At 37.0% G+C, this 18,972-nt stretch overlaps 1 protein-coding gene across 1 annotated transcript in view; it reads right to left on the reverse strand.

Annotated features, from left to right (window-relative positions):
- Positions 1-18,972, reverse strand: part of LOC150107422 (transcription initiation factor TFIID subunit 1-like) — a 960,372-nt gene that overhangs the window by 852,297 nt on the left and 89,103 nt on the right. Inside the window, exon 6 of the mRNA XM_090391850.1 lies at positions 9,832-10,029. Coding sequence (XP_090247976.1) covers positions 9,832-10,029 — 198 coding nt within the window. The remainder of the gene's footprint in view (positions 1-9,831; positions 10,030-18,972) is intronic.

The following is an 18,972-nucleotide window of genomic DNA, read 5'->3' on the forward strand; positions in this document are numbered from 1 at the left end:
CTGCCATGCTGGAAAGAACACTTGTTTAGCTAATTTTTCCTCTCCCATTCTGTTTAACTGGACATACCACCTGAGATTAGCTCTGCTAACACGTTCCTGAATGCTAACAATGTCAAGTTTTTTCCTAATATACACATTTTTTATATGATACTGCCATTATTATTATTATTTCGGGCAACTCCAAGGAGTCGACAGACTCATCGAGGGAGGCCCTAACATGTCAAGAACAACTATTCGACATTCACACAGTATCTATCATACCTCGCCTTGAACTCATTCACAGTCATAGCACCCACAACAGACTGGCAGCTTATTCCACTCATTTGCCATTCTCCAAGTAAAAAAACTAGCTCTAACACCCTTGCTAACACATTCTTGCCCAGCTTCCATGTATGGCCCCCAGTCCTCCCACCAGCAGTCCTATTCCCAAAAATATCTTCTGAATTAATCTTATAGAAACCCTTCAGTAATTTGAATGTCTCAATCATATCACCCCTTTTCTGCCTACCGACCAATTTTTGCAACCCACAATTCTTCAACCTGTTCTCAGGTTCATTCCATAGACCTGCTATCATCTTGGTCACTCATCTCTGGATCCTCTCCACCTCCTCCCCATCAAGAAAAAACCCTAATGCCCATATCTGGGCAAAGTAGTCTAGATGGGGTCTTATCAAGGCTCGATACAGAGGAACAATAACTTGTTTGTCTCTGCTTGTTAAAGTATTTTTCGGCAACCAAGTGATTTGATGAGCTGATTTAGCCACTTTTGCGATGTGCCCCCTTAACTTCAACTCCCTATCCACCAACACTCCCAAATCCCTGACTTCATCAATCTCCTGGAGTACGGTTCTACCAATGTGATATACTGCTGCTAATCTTTTCACACCAAAACGCATAACCTTACACTTTGCCAAATTAAATCAACATCCATTTTCCTTAGCCCAGTGCTGCAACCTATTAAAATCATCTTGCAAAATTTTGACATCCTGTGCACTCACTATTGCTCTACCCAACTTTGCATCATCAGCAAACAAGTTAACACTTCCTCTCAGATCCTTTCTTATATCATTAATGAACAAATTGAAAAGTAGTGGTCCAAGAACAGAACCCTCTGGCACACCACTAGTCACAAGCCGGCTTCTGGACTCTACTCCTGAATAAACCACTCTCTGATATCTCTCCATCAACCACCCTCCTATCCATCTCACCAACCCTATATCCATCCCCATATGCTGCAGTTTACTGATTAGAATTCCATGTGGTATCCTGTCAAAGGCCTTAGCAAGGTCCAGTAGAATCACTGTAAACCCATTACCCTTATCCAGTTCAGCCGTCACTGTGTTATAAAACAGTGAGAGAGTTACTGAGGCATGATCTACCCTTCACAAAACCATGTTGTCCCCCATACAGTATCCCATTTTCATCTAACCAATTCTGTATTTTTCTCTTGACTAATTTCTCCAAGACCTTGACAATGATTCCTGATATGCTAATCGGTCGGTAATTTACAACAGCAGTCTTGGAATCTCCTTTATGCAGTGGAACTATTTTCTCCTCTTTCCACCCCCTCGGGACTAACCCAGACCCGAGACTCAAATTAAACAAAATGGTCAAGGGCACTGACAATTCTTTAGCCGCTTCACGTACGACATGTGCTGGTATACCATCCAAACCCACAGCTGTATTGACACTGAGGTTTTGTAATAGACTACTCACCTCCACTTCATTCACCACAATTCCCATATAATCTATTGGTTCATTCATTCCTGCAATGTCACCACCTGGATGATATATTCTTGCAAAGTGCTCCCTCAGTAATTCAACTATAATAACTGATTCGGTTACCTCCCTACCATCAGCATTCTTTAAAATCATTCTGCCATATACATTTTTTCTTTTACTTGCAAAATATCGAAAAAAACTGTTTGGGATTCTCTTTAGCCTGCATGGCAAATGTTCTTTCATAATCCACTTTTGCTTTTCTTACCACACTCGTTACCCTTCTGGCCTGCACTTTATACTGTTCGTGTGTGCCTGCTGGTCAATACCGGCCAACCTTTCTCCTTAAATTCCCTCCATAGTTGTTTCTTTTTTTGCAGCTCAAGCTTAATGGTGTTATTCATCCATTTAACCCCTACTTGATTTATTATTCGGACTCTAGGTATACAGTCAGCCATTACCTCATGCAAACACTTCCTAACCGCCCATGCACTATCAACATCTAGCCCTTGCAGTTTTACATGCCATGGCACTGAACCAATCAAACTTGTAAGCTTGTCATATTTACCAGCCTGATAATTCCACATGTACCCTGTCTTAATTGTAAATTCCACACCTTTAGCCACCTCCCAAGTCAAGACCCTATGATCACTCTCACCAATTGATGGCAACGTGGTCATATTCATTACAGCCATATTCTCAGATGGAATTACTAGGTCAAGCACTCTCTGAACCCTAGTATTTTCCATTACATACTGTCACAGATAGTTATCCCTTAATAATCGCATAAAATTCAATTCCTTCCTCCCATGTGTCCTCTCCTCCTTCCAATCAATGTTACTATAGTTGAAATCACCCATAATAATTACTCTCCTTCCACTCATTTTTTCTATTTGCTTATGCATACTATCTCCACCATCTATTCCATCACCTGGTCTATAGCAGCACCCAACTTTATATTTTGTTCTGCTAGTTTCAATCTCACACCAAATAGCCTCAAATGTGCTCTTTTCTCTATCCTGCTGTTCCACTTCTATTCTCCTTGGCCGTAGCTCATCAGCAATCATCAATAACTCCCCCATCAATAACTCCTCCCCCCATTTTATCTCCCTGTCACTCCTGAACACACCATACCCCTCACATTCAATCCCACTAACTATATCATCTTCTGTCAGCCATGTTTCACTAATGCCAATAACCTGTGGCCTGAAAGTGCCAACCAAGGCCAAAAATTCTTCTTTTTTTTTTTTTGTACTCGCTTGGGCATATTACACATATTCATACACTCAACTGTCTCCCTAAAGTCTGCATATCTACTTTCCCTCATCCCCCCTTAATAACTCTAGTTTTTCTGATTCTGCACATCCACTTCCACTTCATTCGACAACATCTTTTCAAATCTCCGTATACCAAATCCATTCAAATGTAAACCATCCATCTTATATAAATCCTTTCACCCATCGAACTCGCTCCACACATCCACAAATTCCACACCACTTGACCTGCATAATTCACGCATAAAGTCAACTGCAATTATGGCCCTCCTTCTATACTCTTTACTGTCATACCACAGCAACAGACTCACCATCCTAACTCTCTCACTCTCCTCTTTTGCAACCTCAAGCAATTCCTTCACATCCTCACTCATAGCCATTTTGTTTCCTTTCAAATCATTTGTACCTGCTACCACTATCAATTCTTTCACTCGCTGCTTTTGCATTCTAATCGACTCGCTTACATCCTTAACATTCGCACCAAGTTCGTACGATTTTGTTAAACTCTTAACTAACACCTCTCTTACTAAGGAATCTCTATACAACACTCGTTCTTTCATTTTGTTTACACTCACTACTCTTATTTTTTCTATCATACTTTTGCCATTTATCAGTCAGTACGCTCGGTAAACATTTTTGCAAATGCTCCAGCTGCCGATTTGCCCTGTGTATTGCTCTGCATAACCGAGCGATCTCACTCAATGCATCAGTCTCATCATTTTTATTCTCCGATAATTTATTCGTTCGTTCTGTATGTTTACCTTCATACTCACTTTCAATGCCACTCTCACAGCTATCTGGTACTACCTTGCAAATATCACTATTCATACTTCGCATATCACTATTTTCTAGATTCTCACTTTCAAGAACGATATCATGACCTGAAATACACTTTAAATCCTCACATTCTTTACACTTTCTGCACACATTCACTCCACTATCGTTGTTTAACCAGACTCCAAGCACTCTCCTCAATGGATACATTTCGCAAACGGTACACTGAATCAAATCCTTTAAATTAAAATTTTTAGACAAAGATGGCAACCTGGATGCCATCTTTGTTGTATTCCTCTTTATGGGGGAAATGTGGTGCACAGATAATTGTATCTATCAATTTACTATTTAAAATACTCAGAAAACACCCAAAAATCACCCAGACATGCTAAAATACAAAAAGTAAACAATACTATGTAAATACTATGCAAATTCACCAATTATTCCTCAAAATGACACTTATCTGTTCAGGAGCTCTCCACAAACACTACACACCACCATGTGATCACCATTGATGCCACCTTCATCACAACTCTCATATCTGTAGTCTCCAGTTTATGTGTTTTTAGTAGGTGTATATCATTTGTGTTTGTCACAAAATAATGTGTTTTTAGTAGGCATATGTCTTATGTGTTTGTCACAAAAACAGAGAAGCAAAATTTTGGACAACATTGTGCAATTAAATTGTGCATTAAGCTCAATGACAGTACTACTGAAATGTTTGATAAAATTAAGCGAGTATGGTAACAATTCTTTATCACATGCTCAAGTGTTTAAATGGCAAAAGATGTTTTGGGAGCGGAGAGAAAGCATGAACAAGTCCAAAATGAAAACCACAATTGTCATCTTTTTTGATAGCCACAGTGTGGTCCACCAAGAATTTGTACCTCCTGGAGTGACTGTCAATCAAATTTACTACAAAGAAATCCTTGAACAGTTGCAAAACACATCTTACGGGTGCATCCAGAGACTGTGAATAATTTTATCTTGCATCATAACAATGGACCTTCTAGTTCTGCACTGTAAATTTGCAAGTACAGTCATCCCTTGACTTACGTCTGGGTTCCGTTCCATCAGGCAGGACGTAAGCCGAATCAGACATAAGTCGAGACATTAAATCAAAAGGGTTATAGGGTGTTGGGGACTTAACCGTAATAAGTATACTGTCATTTTAATTTTTAAACCTTATTATAAAACTGTACTGTGTGTTACTGTACTGTGTGTGTATACTGTACTGTGTGTCACTATTCCAATGTGCTTTGCTTATTCCTCTTCTTCTTTTCATCATAAATTTGTTCATAGCAAGCACACGCCTCATGTACTTTCATTTCTACTAATAAGTAGCATTCAACATTGGGGGTCCATGTTTTCAACCATTTTGAAAACATCGCTAACTGCAGAGAACATTTCTGCAAGACCCATCACTGTGAATTGTTTAACTACCTCTCCTTGTTTCTCTTTTCCCCCTCTTCCTTTTCCCTCTTCTGCAACTGTTGTTCCTCCAGTTCGACCAATTCTTCGTTGGTCAACTCTTTAGGGGAACTTTCTATGAGTATGAATTATGTCGTCATCATTCACTTCGATATTCAGATTGTTTGCTAGGCCTACTATTGAAAACTTCCAAAATCATGCACAAATCTTTTTAATGTCTTTTTCCATATGCCACTCATACATTGAGAGGTCACTTCGTACCAAGCCACAGCAATATTTTTAATAGCATGATTAATATTGAACGTTTTCCAGAATTGCATGAGAGTCTGGTCATTTCCTTCAGTGGCAGAAATGGCTTGTAAAAAAGTTGTCCGTAGATAATAACCCTTAAACACTGCAAGAACTTACTGCTCCATCGGTTCAATCAATGAAGTTTGGAGGGAGAAACATGACCTTTAACTTGGTGAAGATCACCACTATAAGACTTACAAGACGGATGACCTGGAGCATTATCTAGAATTAATAAAATTTTAAATTCTATATTTTCTTTCACACAATAGCTTTTTATTTCACTCGCATAACAGTGATTAAGTTATGCGATTAAGGCATCCTCAAACAATTTTTGAGTCATCCATGACTTATTGCTCCGATAATGAACTGGGAGTATGCTTCTTAATGTTTTTGAAGATTCGTGGATTCTCACTGTGCCATATCACAAATGGTTTCAGTTTATATCCAGCCACATTACCTGTAAAAGAATCATAATACGGGCATTAAGAGCTTTGAAACTAGGTGTAGATTTCAGCTTTTTGTGGAATGAATGTCCACGCAGGCATTTTTTTCTGAAAGAAGGACGTCTCATCCATATTAAATAAGTGCTGTGGCAAATAATTTTCCTCTGTAATAATTTTATCCAATTTTTCCACAAACTCCTTGGCAGCATTCTTAGCATTTACAGATTCCCATACATTTTCACATTATGCAGCACAAAGCGCTGCTTGAATCTCATAAACCAAACGGAAGAAGCGTTCAATTTGTCATAATCGGGTTCTGCTTTCTCCTTCAACATGATGAAGAGATTAAAGAAACTTAGTGCCTTAGCAGTTATAGTCACAGTGCTAAGGGGTATGCGCTTTTGGTTCAGGTCCTCTATATATAGTCGAAAATGTTATTTATTCCCTAATGGGATCACAAACGTATCTTCGAAAGGACGTAACTCGAACGTCCTTTCGAAGTTTCATAAGTCGAGGGATGACTGTATTTAGCCAAAAAAATGCATTCCAATGTTGGAACAGTCACCATACTTGTCAGACTTGTCTCCATGTGACTTTTTTTCTTTTCCTCAAGCACAAGAAGATGAAAGATACCAATTTTGAGACTGTAGAAAACATCTAGAGCATTGACAAGGGCAATAAAAGAGCTAATAGAAATGGACTTCCAATCCTGTTATAATGCATGGAAGGAACATTGAAATTGATGATGCATTTCATGTGGGAGGGAGTGGGGGGAAGTTACTTTGAAGGTGGCAACAATGTATGACACTTAACTGCCTACATGATTTTATACAAATTTTATCTCATTACTTTTTTGCTAGACCTCATATGACTATTAAATTATTATCACGTAGCTCCATAGAGTATTAAGACAGACTCATTGAGGAAGGGTCCTTCTATATCACTCAATGCCTACCTCTCATATCTTGTATTTAGTGATAATGGACTCTCAGCATCAAATGGTAGTCACTAGCTATACTATAACATCCCCCTTACCAACTTGTATATCTACATTATGTATAAGTGTATCAATTTCTCAAAAGTTGAATAATCAGATATTCCTTCCATTTATCCTCACACAGAAGTCCAAATATGACCATATCAATGCCTTACATATTCCTACAAGGTAGTGTTCTCTTCAACACTATGGTTACCAAATGTAAATAAATTAACCCTCCCAAGGACTCTGGCTTTGTTGACCACTTGAGGCAAATTTCCATTAATACAATATCTTGCTAACAATGTTCTCAATCTAAAATGCATATTGGCAAAAACTGAATTGATTCTCATTTTAGGGAACTAATCAGCCTGCAGAGATTTTATCAGCTATAACCCTTAACTCTCCTCAATTTTGCAATCTCAGCATATAACTCAATATTACCCTCTAAATAATTTCACAATCATTAATATACAAACTAAACAACAATAGCCAAAGTAGAGAACCTGGTGGCACACCACTGATAACTCTCCTTCTATTAGACTTAGCACTTATATACATTCTTTTTTTTTTTTAATACTTATTAATAACAGCAACTCATACCCATGCCACATGCTTATTTCGCATGTCCATCCCATGTGATATACTCGTAAATGCCTTGAGAAAATGAAGCATCATGGTATATTCACTCCAGAGATACTTGGTATAACTGGTCGCAATGGAATAACAGTTACCTTTCCCCTCTTATCAATCACTAGTAATCTTACTCATGCTGAGACTCAAATTGAACAACCACATCAGAAGAAATTGCTAACTCTCTTGCAGATCTTTTCGGTGCTCCCACTGATATTCCACCTAATCTCACTGCTGTTTGAATCAAGTTCTTACAATAGCTTCAATACTGTGAACTCATCTAGTATGAGTGATGTATGAAAGTACTAAGTCGAAGAGAAAGAGAGTGATCAGTGGTATGCTACCAGGTTGAACTGTACTTTTTCATCTAATAGGTCTATCTGGAATATACCTTAATATAACAGTTACCTTTTCCTCTTACCAATCACTAGGATCACACAGCAACCCAGTAATTTCTATTATATTTAACATTTTCCTAATACATCCACATTCAATAAGGTTATTCTTTCATAGTCATTCTTCCTTTTACGGTATGGCACCAAAAAAAAACAAAGTACTGAACTTCAACACCCCCCCTTCATTACACGCACTATGAGATATGCCATTCGAATGCATGCACATTAATAAAAGAGTATGTGTATAGTCTACACTATTACATTTAGCTGCTGCAATGGTGTTGATGTTGGAAGAAAAGACTTATTGTTGAGCATTATTTTCATTCATACAGAGCTGATAGAACAAATGTTCAAGCATACGACATGCTTGTGAGTAGTTTGTTCGTCATTTCAAAATAGTGTTATCATTGTCTTAATCAAGAGGTTCCAACATACCAGGAGTGTTCTGCCACAATGCAAAGGGCATTCAGGAAGACCGCGAACTGTTAATACAAATGAGAATCAAGAGCATGTGCTGGAAGAAGTGTTACAGTCTCCGAAATGCAGTCAACACCAAACAGGTAAAACTTGGGATAGCTAGCGAGGTAATCACTACAGAGAATCCTTAAGGAGATGAGTGCCTTTTCATATGTCATTCAGATGGGTCAGTGTTTAATAACAATGGGTTATGCTGTATAGCAGGAGTACTGTGCATGCATGTTGGCCTATGTCTATGAAGATCTGTCCTTCCTCCATAATGTCGGGTTCTCGAATGAAGCACATACTGTTCAGCCAGTCATGTAAGCAGATGAACCTACAGTTTTCTTGGTTTCTCAAGACCTGAATTTTTCAAGAGAAGGTCACCACATAGTATGCAGTTTCCAGCCATGGTATAATTGGGCCCTACTTCATTGACGAGGGTGGTGTAACCATGGCCTCGAATAGTGAATGCTACATTGAGAATGTGTTGATTCTGTTCACCCAGAATTTGTATAGGATGTATCATGCAAAAAACATTCCATTTTGTGCACAGTTATTCCAACAGATGGAGCAACCTGTCACACATCACATGATTCTAGAGCCTATTTATCAGAATAGGCTCCCTTCCCTGGGAGGCTCATTTCGAGGTTCACAGAATTCCTGTAACCTTCACGTTCTCCTGATCACACATCACTTGATGCCTTCATTTTGGGGTGTGTTGAAGGAATGGGTATTCCACAATGACACCACCTTCAAACCTTGATGAACTAAGAGATAAAACTACACAATATGTCCAGGAGATGTCCCAATTCTTTTTCTCCAAGATGACAGAAAACCCTTCATATTTGCTACAAAACCTATCTTGAAAGACAAGGTGCCCATTTCAAGCATGTAATCTACATCATTAATGCGTTATTTGACCAAGATTCCACCGATAGTTGTGGATGCACATATCATCATGTGTAAACATATATTTCTTTGTTAATAAACCCATTTACTACATAACACATATCGTAGTTATTCAGTACTATTTTGTTTTACGCCATACAGTATATACAGGTAGCATAGTCATGAAGATACTCAACAAACTTTTGTTTGCTTACTGTAATGGAGTATTTCTCATGCTTTATATAGCTAGGGACATGTACTTTTTTCATATATCAAAGTCACACACACAAAAGACAAAGACCTCTGTTGCATCAGGGTTTGCAAGTGAATAAGAAGAAAGTATGCACATTGTAGAAAGTTTTTTCACTTGGTTGTAAACTTAAATAAAAATGCCAAGAAATTATATTCTTGTTTAATTCAAGAATTAAGCTGCTCTTGGTAAAATATAGATAAAATCAAATAGTGCAATATAATTTTTAATGCAAATTAAAATAAAAGCTTAAGCAATAGGCTAATAAGTTAAAATAAAAAAGATATTTGATATGTACCTCATCATCATAATCACACATATCAGATGACGGTGGTGAATAGGAAATATCTAAAGTTAATCCTTTAGATGATCGCAACTCAGAAACTGGCTGTTCAGAATCACTTTGCTTTTTCTTTCGTCTTTTTTTCACACCACGCCAAATCTGAGGAAGACTTGAAGGTTTTCCAGGTCCAAAAAGACGAGAGAAGCGAAGTACCTAAAATATATTTCGAAGTGAGCAAGTTAATAAAATAAATTTAATGAATCATTAAAATTATGAGTAAAATTTTATTTACATTTAGATTTTGACACTGTCATAGAACAAAATGAAAAGAGTAGCATTAGATAATCAACAGCATGTGTCAAACCAGCAAAATCTCATAAAGATACATATATAGTACATTAATATTATAACTCTAGTTGTTTCCGAACGATAAATAAAGGTAATTAATAAATATAATAAGAAAATAACATAACATTACTTATTAAAATAGCAAAGCAAAAACATGCATGTAACATAGTGATACTACACTCATTAAACTAACAGCATCAGGCAAAGGAGGATTGTTTAAACAGAAACAACATAAAACTGAAACAATTATATAACTCAATAAAATGCTTCCAGTGATGTTGAAAACAATAAAATGAAACAAAAAAAAAAAAAACTTGAAAATATACTAATAATAATAATAATTTTTTTTAAACTGAAGCTTTCTGAAAGAGAGGGGAAAAACAAAAAGAGCAAAATCAAAGTTGAGGTAATATACATCACTTAACATAATGGTAGCCTGACTTTTCTACATTATTATTATTTAGGCATCTAAGCGGAATCCTCAGCCTCATTGCATGAGACTACACTGTAACCGTCACAATGCCAAATTGTACCTTTCCTGAAACCAATTCACTGATAACGGAGCCACAATTCTCTCTGGTAATTAAATTCTACTCGTTTGCCACCTGCCAGGCAAAAAAAAATCTAATCCTCACATCACCTCACATCATTGCTCATGACATTCTTACTCAGCTTTCAGGTAACCCTTTGTTCTATTCCCTTCTGCCATATAATGAAACATTTCTTTGCATCTAATCCTATAAAGCCCTTTTCTTAGTAGCTTAAATGTTTCTATTATGTTCCCTCTTTTTTTTTGTCCATCAACCAAATTTTGTAACCCACAAGCAGACCTGTCTCCATCTTGGCCATCTGTCTCTAGATCCCATATACCACTTTCTTAACCATAAAAACCCATATGAAGATCACAGTGGTCCAGACTCGGTTTTCAAGACCTTATAAAAAAGGAAATGATAAGGTACAAGTACTAATAAACCAGTACTGAAGTGTGTTCAACATCCAGTAATGCTTTGACAGTTTGGGCTAATTTCACAATATGTTTCCTAAACGTCAACTGCTTACCCACTAATCACTCCAACCTCTAGTCTCAAAAATTGCTTGCAATGGTGGGCTAACTGTTTGGTAGATATTCCAGAAATCCTGGTCTATAGACGAAAGCAATGAAATTTACCTACCACCTGAAAACATTCACAAACAACCATGCTCACAATATTAATCAAACTGATGATCTATTTGTACACCATCAAGTAGTTAAAATGAAAGATTGAGCCTACCAGCTGAACACTATAGTCTATGGGTCAAACTTATTCAAAGAACAGAGAAGAACAAAATGGAAGGGGGGGGGGGAATTGGTTTAGTAAGTTTGACTTTCAACTGTAAGGGATGCTGATCAGCAGTTGAATGAATTTTTATAACATTATAGGAAAGCGGAGGAAGATGGAGGACAGTTCAGAAGAACAGTGACCATAAAATATCTGGAGAAAAATCCTAAAGAAACAGATCATCTAATTAGCAAGTGAATGAAGTAAATTCATATGAGAGAAGGGATCATCTATTAATAAAAAAATTTCCCTTTTCCAGACAGCATGAAGCATATTAGGGAGGTTTTTGGTGCAATATCCCAAATGTGATAAAACTATTTTAAAGTAGAGCAATTTCAGGATTTACAGGAACTCAGCCCAAAAACGAAGAAAAATCTAAGCCCAAGAAGAAGAAGGGGAATATCTAATTTTGTTTGGAAATATGGATAATATCAAAGGTAAGTAGTGGCAAAGTGCCATCTTTCTTGTGAGAAATAACAAAGGATTTTGTTTTAGGAGCAGTGAAAATTTTAATGACATCCTCACCAACCTGGGAAATGGAAAGAGGATAACACTTGGAATACATGAGCACTACAACTGTCATCAAATAAAGAGGAATGATATGTACAACCATAAACAAAACTACAGGCAGATCAGTGAGAGGTAATTCACTTATAAGAGAAATAGCAAAGGCAAAAGATGACTGAGGCATCTATGTCTCACCTAATCAAACGCCCTGAAAATTTAATATACAACCACAGTAGTTTCTCCAAACATTTCCATGGCTTGTGCCAAAGCTTTGTAATATTATCCAGGGGATCCACTGTAGATCAAGTGATGGAATTTGTACTGGTGATCATTAATTAATTTGTGAACCTTCAAGAGATAAGTTGGTGAAGATGACTACTCTTTTTTTTTTTTTTTTTAGGAAGAACTTCTTGACTAATTTAAAATCTTGCCAATTTATCAGTGATGACTACCACTGCAGATTCTGTCACTGTTGATCTATAGTTATCTCCAAGATGATATCACCCACTGCTGATAAAAGCCATGGAAAGGGTATGGTCCAAGATGGACTGCCACATGACAAGCTCTTAAATAAATTAAAATGGATGGGATTGGACAACAAACTTCTGAGTAGAATCATTGACTGGCTGTCAGATAGGTATAAGAAAGTTGTATGTGGGGGTGCAGTGTCCCGAAAGAGGAAAGTCATTAGCGGTGTGCTGCAGGAAACGGAATTGGGACCACTGTTGTTCAATTTGTATAGTAATGATACTGAGATGAGTGTAACTGGGGACTTGAATAGATTGTATGAATGGCAGGTAAGCGGAACTGTCAGTTCAATGTTGCAGGGTGTAAGGTTTTGAAATCTGGTAAGCAACAATGGGATGTAAAGTATACACTTGGTAGCATTGATGTAGTAAGGTTTTTTTTTTCCACCAGAGGTCAGGTCAATCCAATAATTGTTGTAACAGTTGGTCAGTAACTTTAGCAAACCATGTAGATTGTAGTGCAGCTTGTTTCTCTGTGTGTGTGTATATATATATATATATATATATATATATATATATATATATATATATATATATATATGTGTGTGTGTGTGTGTGTGTGTGTGTGTGCGCGCGCTATATTTCGACCTTGATATAAAGGTCGAAACGTCGAGTGTGGATTTTGGTTCATATCAAACTAAAGTTTTCTCAAACACGGTAGTTGTCTCCATAATTTTCAAAAATGTATTCGGATCACCATGTAAGCCTAAAAGGAAGGACTTGGTAGGGAAACTTTCCATTTCCAGAAAATGGATGTGGAAGACTCTGACATGCTGAAATAAAGAGGTTATGATGCTATTGTATTGTATAAGAAATACAGCCTTGATAAGGCCTCAAAGATTATTGTATATCATCTTCATCAATAAATTCTCAAATGGTGCCTATTATTTGAGAATGAATTTTGTTTCAATAACATGTTGAAAAATTCAATATGTTTCAGAGATGGCAGAAAATTTTTGCCTTGTGTGGAGAACCTATATTAATGGTTCCACAGCTATGAATATAGGTTTCATACATATAGAATGTAGAATACTGAGTTTAGATTTATAAGCAAAGACCTTTAAATTTGTTTAAACTTAACATAATTTGTCTATGGACAATGTTTTGGCTCTCCAGTCAAAAGGCTGAGGATTCAAATCATGCCGTGGGCATGGATGTTTGTGATTGTCTGTGAAAATACTAGTGGTGGTGGGAAGTAGATCGTGTTGGTGTAGTTAGTTGTAGTTGGATTGAGTGGTGGAGACAGAGTAGGTGCCCTCCCTCGATGAGTTTTTGAACTCCCTGGAGTTGTCACGTAATAATAATAAAAATTTTCTTTGCTATTTTCATTATTAAAATTAGCATATAAAATATATGTGGATATCATTATGCTGATAAGATTTTAGATCATTTTTTTAAAAATGATATCACAATGTAAGCCTAACACATGAATAATTTTGTTTGGTATCAGGAATCTTGAAAAACTAATAACTGCTACTGGACCTAACACGGAGAGTCAGGTAAACTCAATTAAGTGGGAGGAATGGTGAGAATATGGGTGTAAGAGCGACAATGTTATATAATTGTGCTAATAATGGGAATGGGCATTACCATGGAAATTATTAGGAATGTGTGTTTGTCCAGATTTGACTCATCAAACATGTGCAAAGATGTCTACATGTATAAGAAACTAGAGAAGAATACCTTATTTATTCTAATATAAATCGCCCTCACTTATAACTCATACAACTGATTTTACTTTATGAAAAAAGAAATTAAAAGGTTTTTCATATACCTCACACATGAAAAAAGTTTAAACAAGTTCACGGCGGGTGACAGTAACTCGCTCCCCACGGTAAGCAACATGCCCTCCCCAACAGCCACTATACTGTAGACACAAAAAAAAACAAGTAGTTTTATTGTATCCTGAATAAGTTACACTGTGTAATATATTTCTCAACAAATAGTACAATTAGAGACAACTGGAATTAAAACGACACTAACTAATGAATTACGTGACTCTTTCCACAGAAACTATGCTGTATAAACTCAAGCAAAACCATTTGTTGTACCACTAAACACAGTATCTAACTAAAAACTATTGTCCAATTTTTCAATTACATGAAATAAGTGTTTGATTGCATTTGAGTTGAAGAGAATTAACATCTCAACTCAACAATTGTCAGCTTGTCTTTGGATTGCACGATCTTTTGTTAATATCGCACTAATCATATGCACGTCTTCATAGCTGCTCTATCTCTACTGGACTACCATTGCTGTCTGTTTTGTGCTTTGCTTTCACTTCTCGTAAGAACATTTGTGAATGATACTTAGGATGAAATATTTACAATTAAATAATTTTCACTGTGGTTTATACATGTATTTCTTCTAATTAAAAAAGTTTGTGAAGGATTGTTCATTATGTATCTCAAGTCTTGTAAATTACTGGTAATTTTTGCTTGAAATAATAGGAAAGAAGACGACATTATTTGGATAGATGACTTTGATGATGCACATAAGGAAACCGATCTTGAGGACAGAAGTAGTGATAGTGAATAGGAGATATTTGGTAAGTCATACCCATTTTCAGTTTTCCTGAAAACTTTAGTTTCCAAAAATCCCCACATATATCTCGCACCAAGATTTTTTAGCTTTAATTTTGGGAAGAAATGTGCAACTTATATTCGAGTAAATATGGTAGAGATCTGCAAGTTGACAACTGTCATACAGACTGCAGAGAAGAGTATACAAAAGAACATGCAGGCTGATTCTTATGTCTATACATGAATGTTATCAATATCAGAAACAAAGAGGCAGAGTTTGTTACCTTAGTCAATATGTTGGGACTTCAGATTGTAGGCATTAGTGACGCCTGGCTATCAGAATCAGGCATATTAACTGGTATTGAGTGTAAAGGGTACAGTATATTTAGGAAGGATAGACAGGACAGTAAAGGAGGAACATGCTGCTAATGATCGGATGACTTGAATCCAGTTAGTGTTGAGACTTATGACTGTAGTACTACTAACAGTATTTCATGTGGCAGCGAGTTTGAAGCCATCTGGTGTGAGGTGGAATCTAACAAGATCAATTACATAGTGGAGTGTTACAGACCTGATGGATCGGATGCTAGTGATGAAGAAATACATCACCCAATAGAGATGATGGGTGCAAAAAGAGCAATCATAACAGAAGACTTTAATTATCCAATTATTAATTGGGTAGCAGTAAAATCTCATGAGAAGAATGAAACTGAATTTATTGAGCTGTTGCGAGACAACTTTCTCAAGCAACATGTGACAGAAAGAAGGTCAAAAAGAGTCAGATTTGATTACAATGTCAAATGGCGTTTCAGTTAGAGATGTAACTATTCTGCCCATGGTTGGTGACAGTGATCATGAGATATTCACTTAGCAGGCGACTAAGTTTATGAATGTTCCATTCAGAAAAGATTACATGCTGAAACTACAAAGCAGGAAACAATGATCAACTGAGGAGTATATTGAGTTTGGTGGAATGGTATTGGTTGCTGGATGGAAAGAATATCAACAGTTCATTGGAAGCATTTAAAAAATACTTAAATGATGCAATATCAGAATGTATCCCAAGAGTCTGAAGAATAAATAGGATAGAAATCAAATGGAAGAGTAATCTTAAGCAAGAGATTCATACGCATCTCTTGAGGAAGGAACAGCGTGTGCATAAGAATGATGTCCATTATGAAAATTATAATCAGAAGGCTAGAATTAGTCACAACTGTTGTACAGAAAGCTATATCTGAGCATGAGAAGAAATTGGCTCTGCAAGCTAAAGACAACCTACAAGAATTCTAGTGATATGCTACAAGTAAAACAAAGCATGAATATGAAAGAATAACACTTCTGAATGTAGATAGTGTGAGGGTGACAGATGGAGAAGAGGTTGTTCAGCAAATGAGTGCCCATTTTTTTTTAAAAGCTATCAACCTGGTATATGTGACATCGAGCTCACTGCTACCTCTTTACTAAATGAAGAAACTCAGGTGCATGAGGTATTAGAGTTGTTGCACAAATCAAAAATTTAGCAGTAGGGATTGATGGGATATCAGCATGGGTGCTAAAAGTGCATTCAGCTGAACTGGCTATTCCTTTGACAAGGCTGTTTAATATGAGTCACAACAGGGAAGATTCTGCAGGAATGGAAAGAACGTGTGATAATCCCATTGCACAAGGGTGGTGCAAAGACTGATATACCCCACTATCGTCCAATCAGTATATCAGGAGTGGTGGTGAAAATTTTGGAAAATTTGGTTAGGGCTTGCCGAAAGGGGGTTGAGAGCAAATGTCTAATTTGCAATGATCAGCATGGCTTTACTAAGGGAAGGTTATGTTTTAGCAACTTGCTCGCATTCAATAATAATGATACCATTGAGAGACAAGGGGGAATGGATACACCATGATACTTTTGGATTTTGTTAATGCATTTGACAGAATACAGCATGGAAAACTGTTGCATAAATTGGAGAATATAGGTTTGGATTATAAAATATTAGTGTGGATAATTGGAAGACTGACTAACAGATATCAAGAAGGTGCACTGGGGAATGTGAATCAGCAAGATTTAAGGTAACTAGTGGTGTTCTACAATGATCAGTACTTGGTCCACTGTTTTTTGATCTGTACATTAATGATATTGGAAAGGATTTGATAGGCGACATAGAGTTATTTGCTGATGATGCAAAGAATGATTTGAATAGGCTGGAATTGTGGGCATGGGAAAATGGGTGTCAGTTCAATGTCAGTAAATGCAAAGTGATTCACTTCGGCATGATTCGATATCCAATTTCATATTATACTGATGGGATTATGCTAGAAGAAACTGATCAGGCTAGGGATCTTGGAATGTTAGTAGATAGAAATTTGAAGTTCAGGGACCATGTAGCAAAAATTGTAAATGTAAATCAGAGAATAATGGCAATGCTGAAACAAACTTCCACGTATAAAAAAAAAAAAGTTACATTTTTGGTCTCTATAGCAAGGTTTCTGATTTTTTTTAAATAAGTAAATACATTTTTTAAATAAATAAGATTTTAAAAATAAAATAAAAATCTTTAAAAAAATCCATTCCACATACTTGCACAATTTTCTTTTTATATCTGATCCACACATGAAAGTTTAGTCACAAGACCTATAGCACATTAGTACAGTGTGCAAGTAAGATGAATAGAAGAAAGGAGGCATGTGTTCACAGTTTGCTTGAATAGCTGAGGGTTGTAATCTTTGGCAGAGTGGGGGAGGGGGGGGAGACTGTTCCAGAGGAGAGAAGTAGATGGAATGAAAGAGGAGGCAGCAAAGTTGGTTCAGTGAGTTTCAAGATGGATTGTAAAAGGGGTGTTTGTTGGCAGTGGCTCTTGACAGAATATTGGAGGAGAGAGTGGAGGAATAATAGTGGCCAATTCAGCAGAGCACTGTCCATGAGAGTATCTGTAGAAGAAGCAAAAGGCAAAAACTGAACATCTGAGAGAGAGGGTGTGAAGTGGATATGTGACAGAAGGATCATTAATTAATTAGCTGGACTGCCCTCTTCTGGATGGAATTGAGCAATCTTAGAGAGGATTTTGGTGCACTATCCCAAACATGGGAGCAATATTCCATAGCTGTGTGGAGTCGGGTTTTGTATACAGTTAACAGCTGTGAAGTAGTGGCTTATGCAAAAAAGTATACCAAGATTATTGGTGACTGCAAAAGCTATAGTTGAAATGTGGTTGTGCCAGGAAAAATCGAAGATGCAGGTCAGTTTAAGAGGAGAAATTTGATTGTGTTTGGGGATATCTCAGTATTACTGAAGGTATGGGGGAAGGATGTGAACTCTTATTTGTGAGAGATCAGACAGAACTGAGATTTAGTGGCATTGAAATTTACAAGGTTGTCTTCTCCCCCTCTTCCCACATGCAGTGGGAGTGATACCCTCATTGACATATCAATCTCACAGTATAAAGTCCAGACCTTTCTCCATTCAAGGGTACAGCAGTAAAATGGTTCCGCAAGTCAGCCACTGGTTACATGGGACTGAACCAGTTGGTATTGAATCTGGAGGCTTCTCAATCAGCGAGCATCAAATCCTTCAAGCCCGTGTTTTGCCAATTCATGACCGGAGGGAGACCACATACTCTGGCTGCAGGGGGAACTGATGAGGCCATGTATGGACAGGAACCGAGTCCCCTCTGTGTGGGTAGTATGTTTGCAAGTCTCTGTCACCTTTCACTGCATGCCCCACTTCCTCTTTATCTGTTCCTCACCAAACACAATGAACCAGAACACAAAGAAATGCGATTTTACTGCAGATCTCAAACATTGTACCACAACAAAATAGTTTCAAAAACCCATAAAAAAAAAAAATCCAACTATAAAAAACATCAAAAATCCAACCAAAAAAAAAATCACAAAAAACAACAGAAATCCAACCAAACAATCCACCAACACTAATTCTTACCCCAA

Source organism: Typopeltis vanoorti, chromosome 4 (genome assembly GCF_054136105.1).
Source record: "Typopeltis vanoorti isolate ZY-2024b chromosome 4, IOZ_Tvanoo_1.0, whole genome shotgun sequence".
NCBI classification, from domain to species: Eukaryota; Metazoa; Arthropoda; class Arachnida; order Uropygi; family Thelyphonidae; genus Typopeltis; species Typopeltis vanoorti.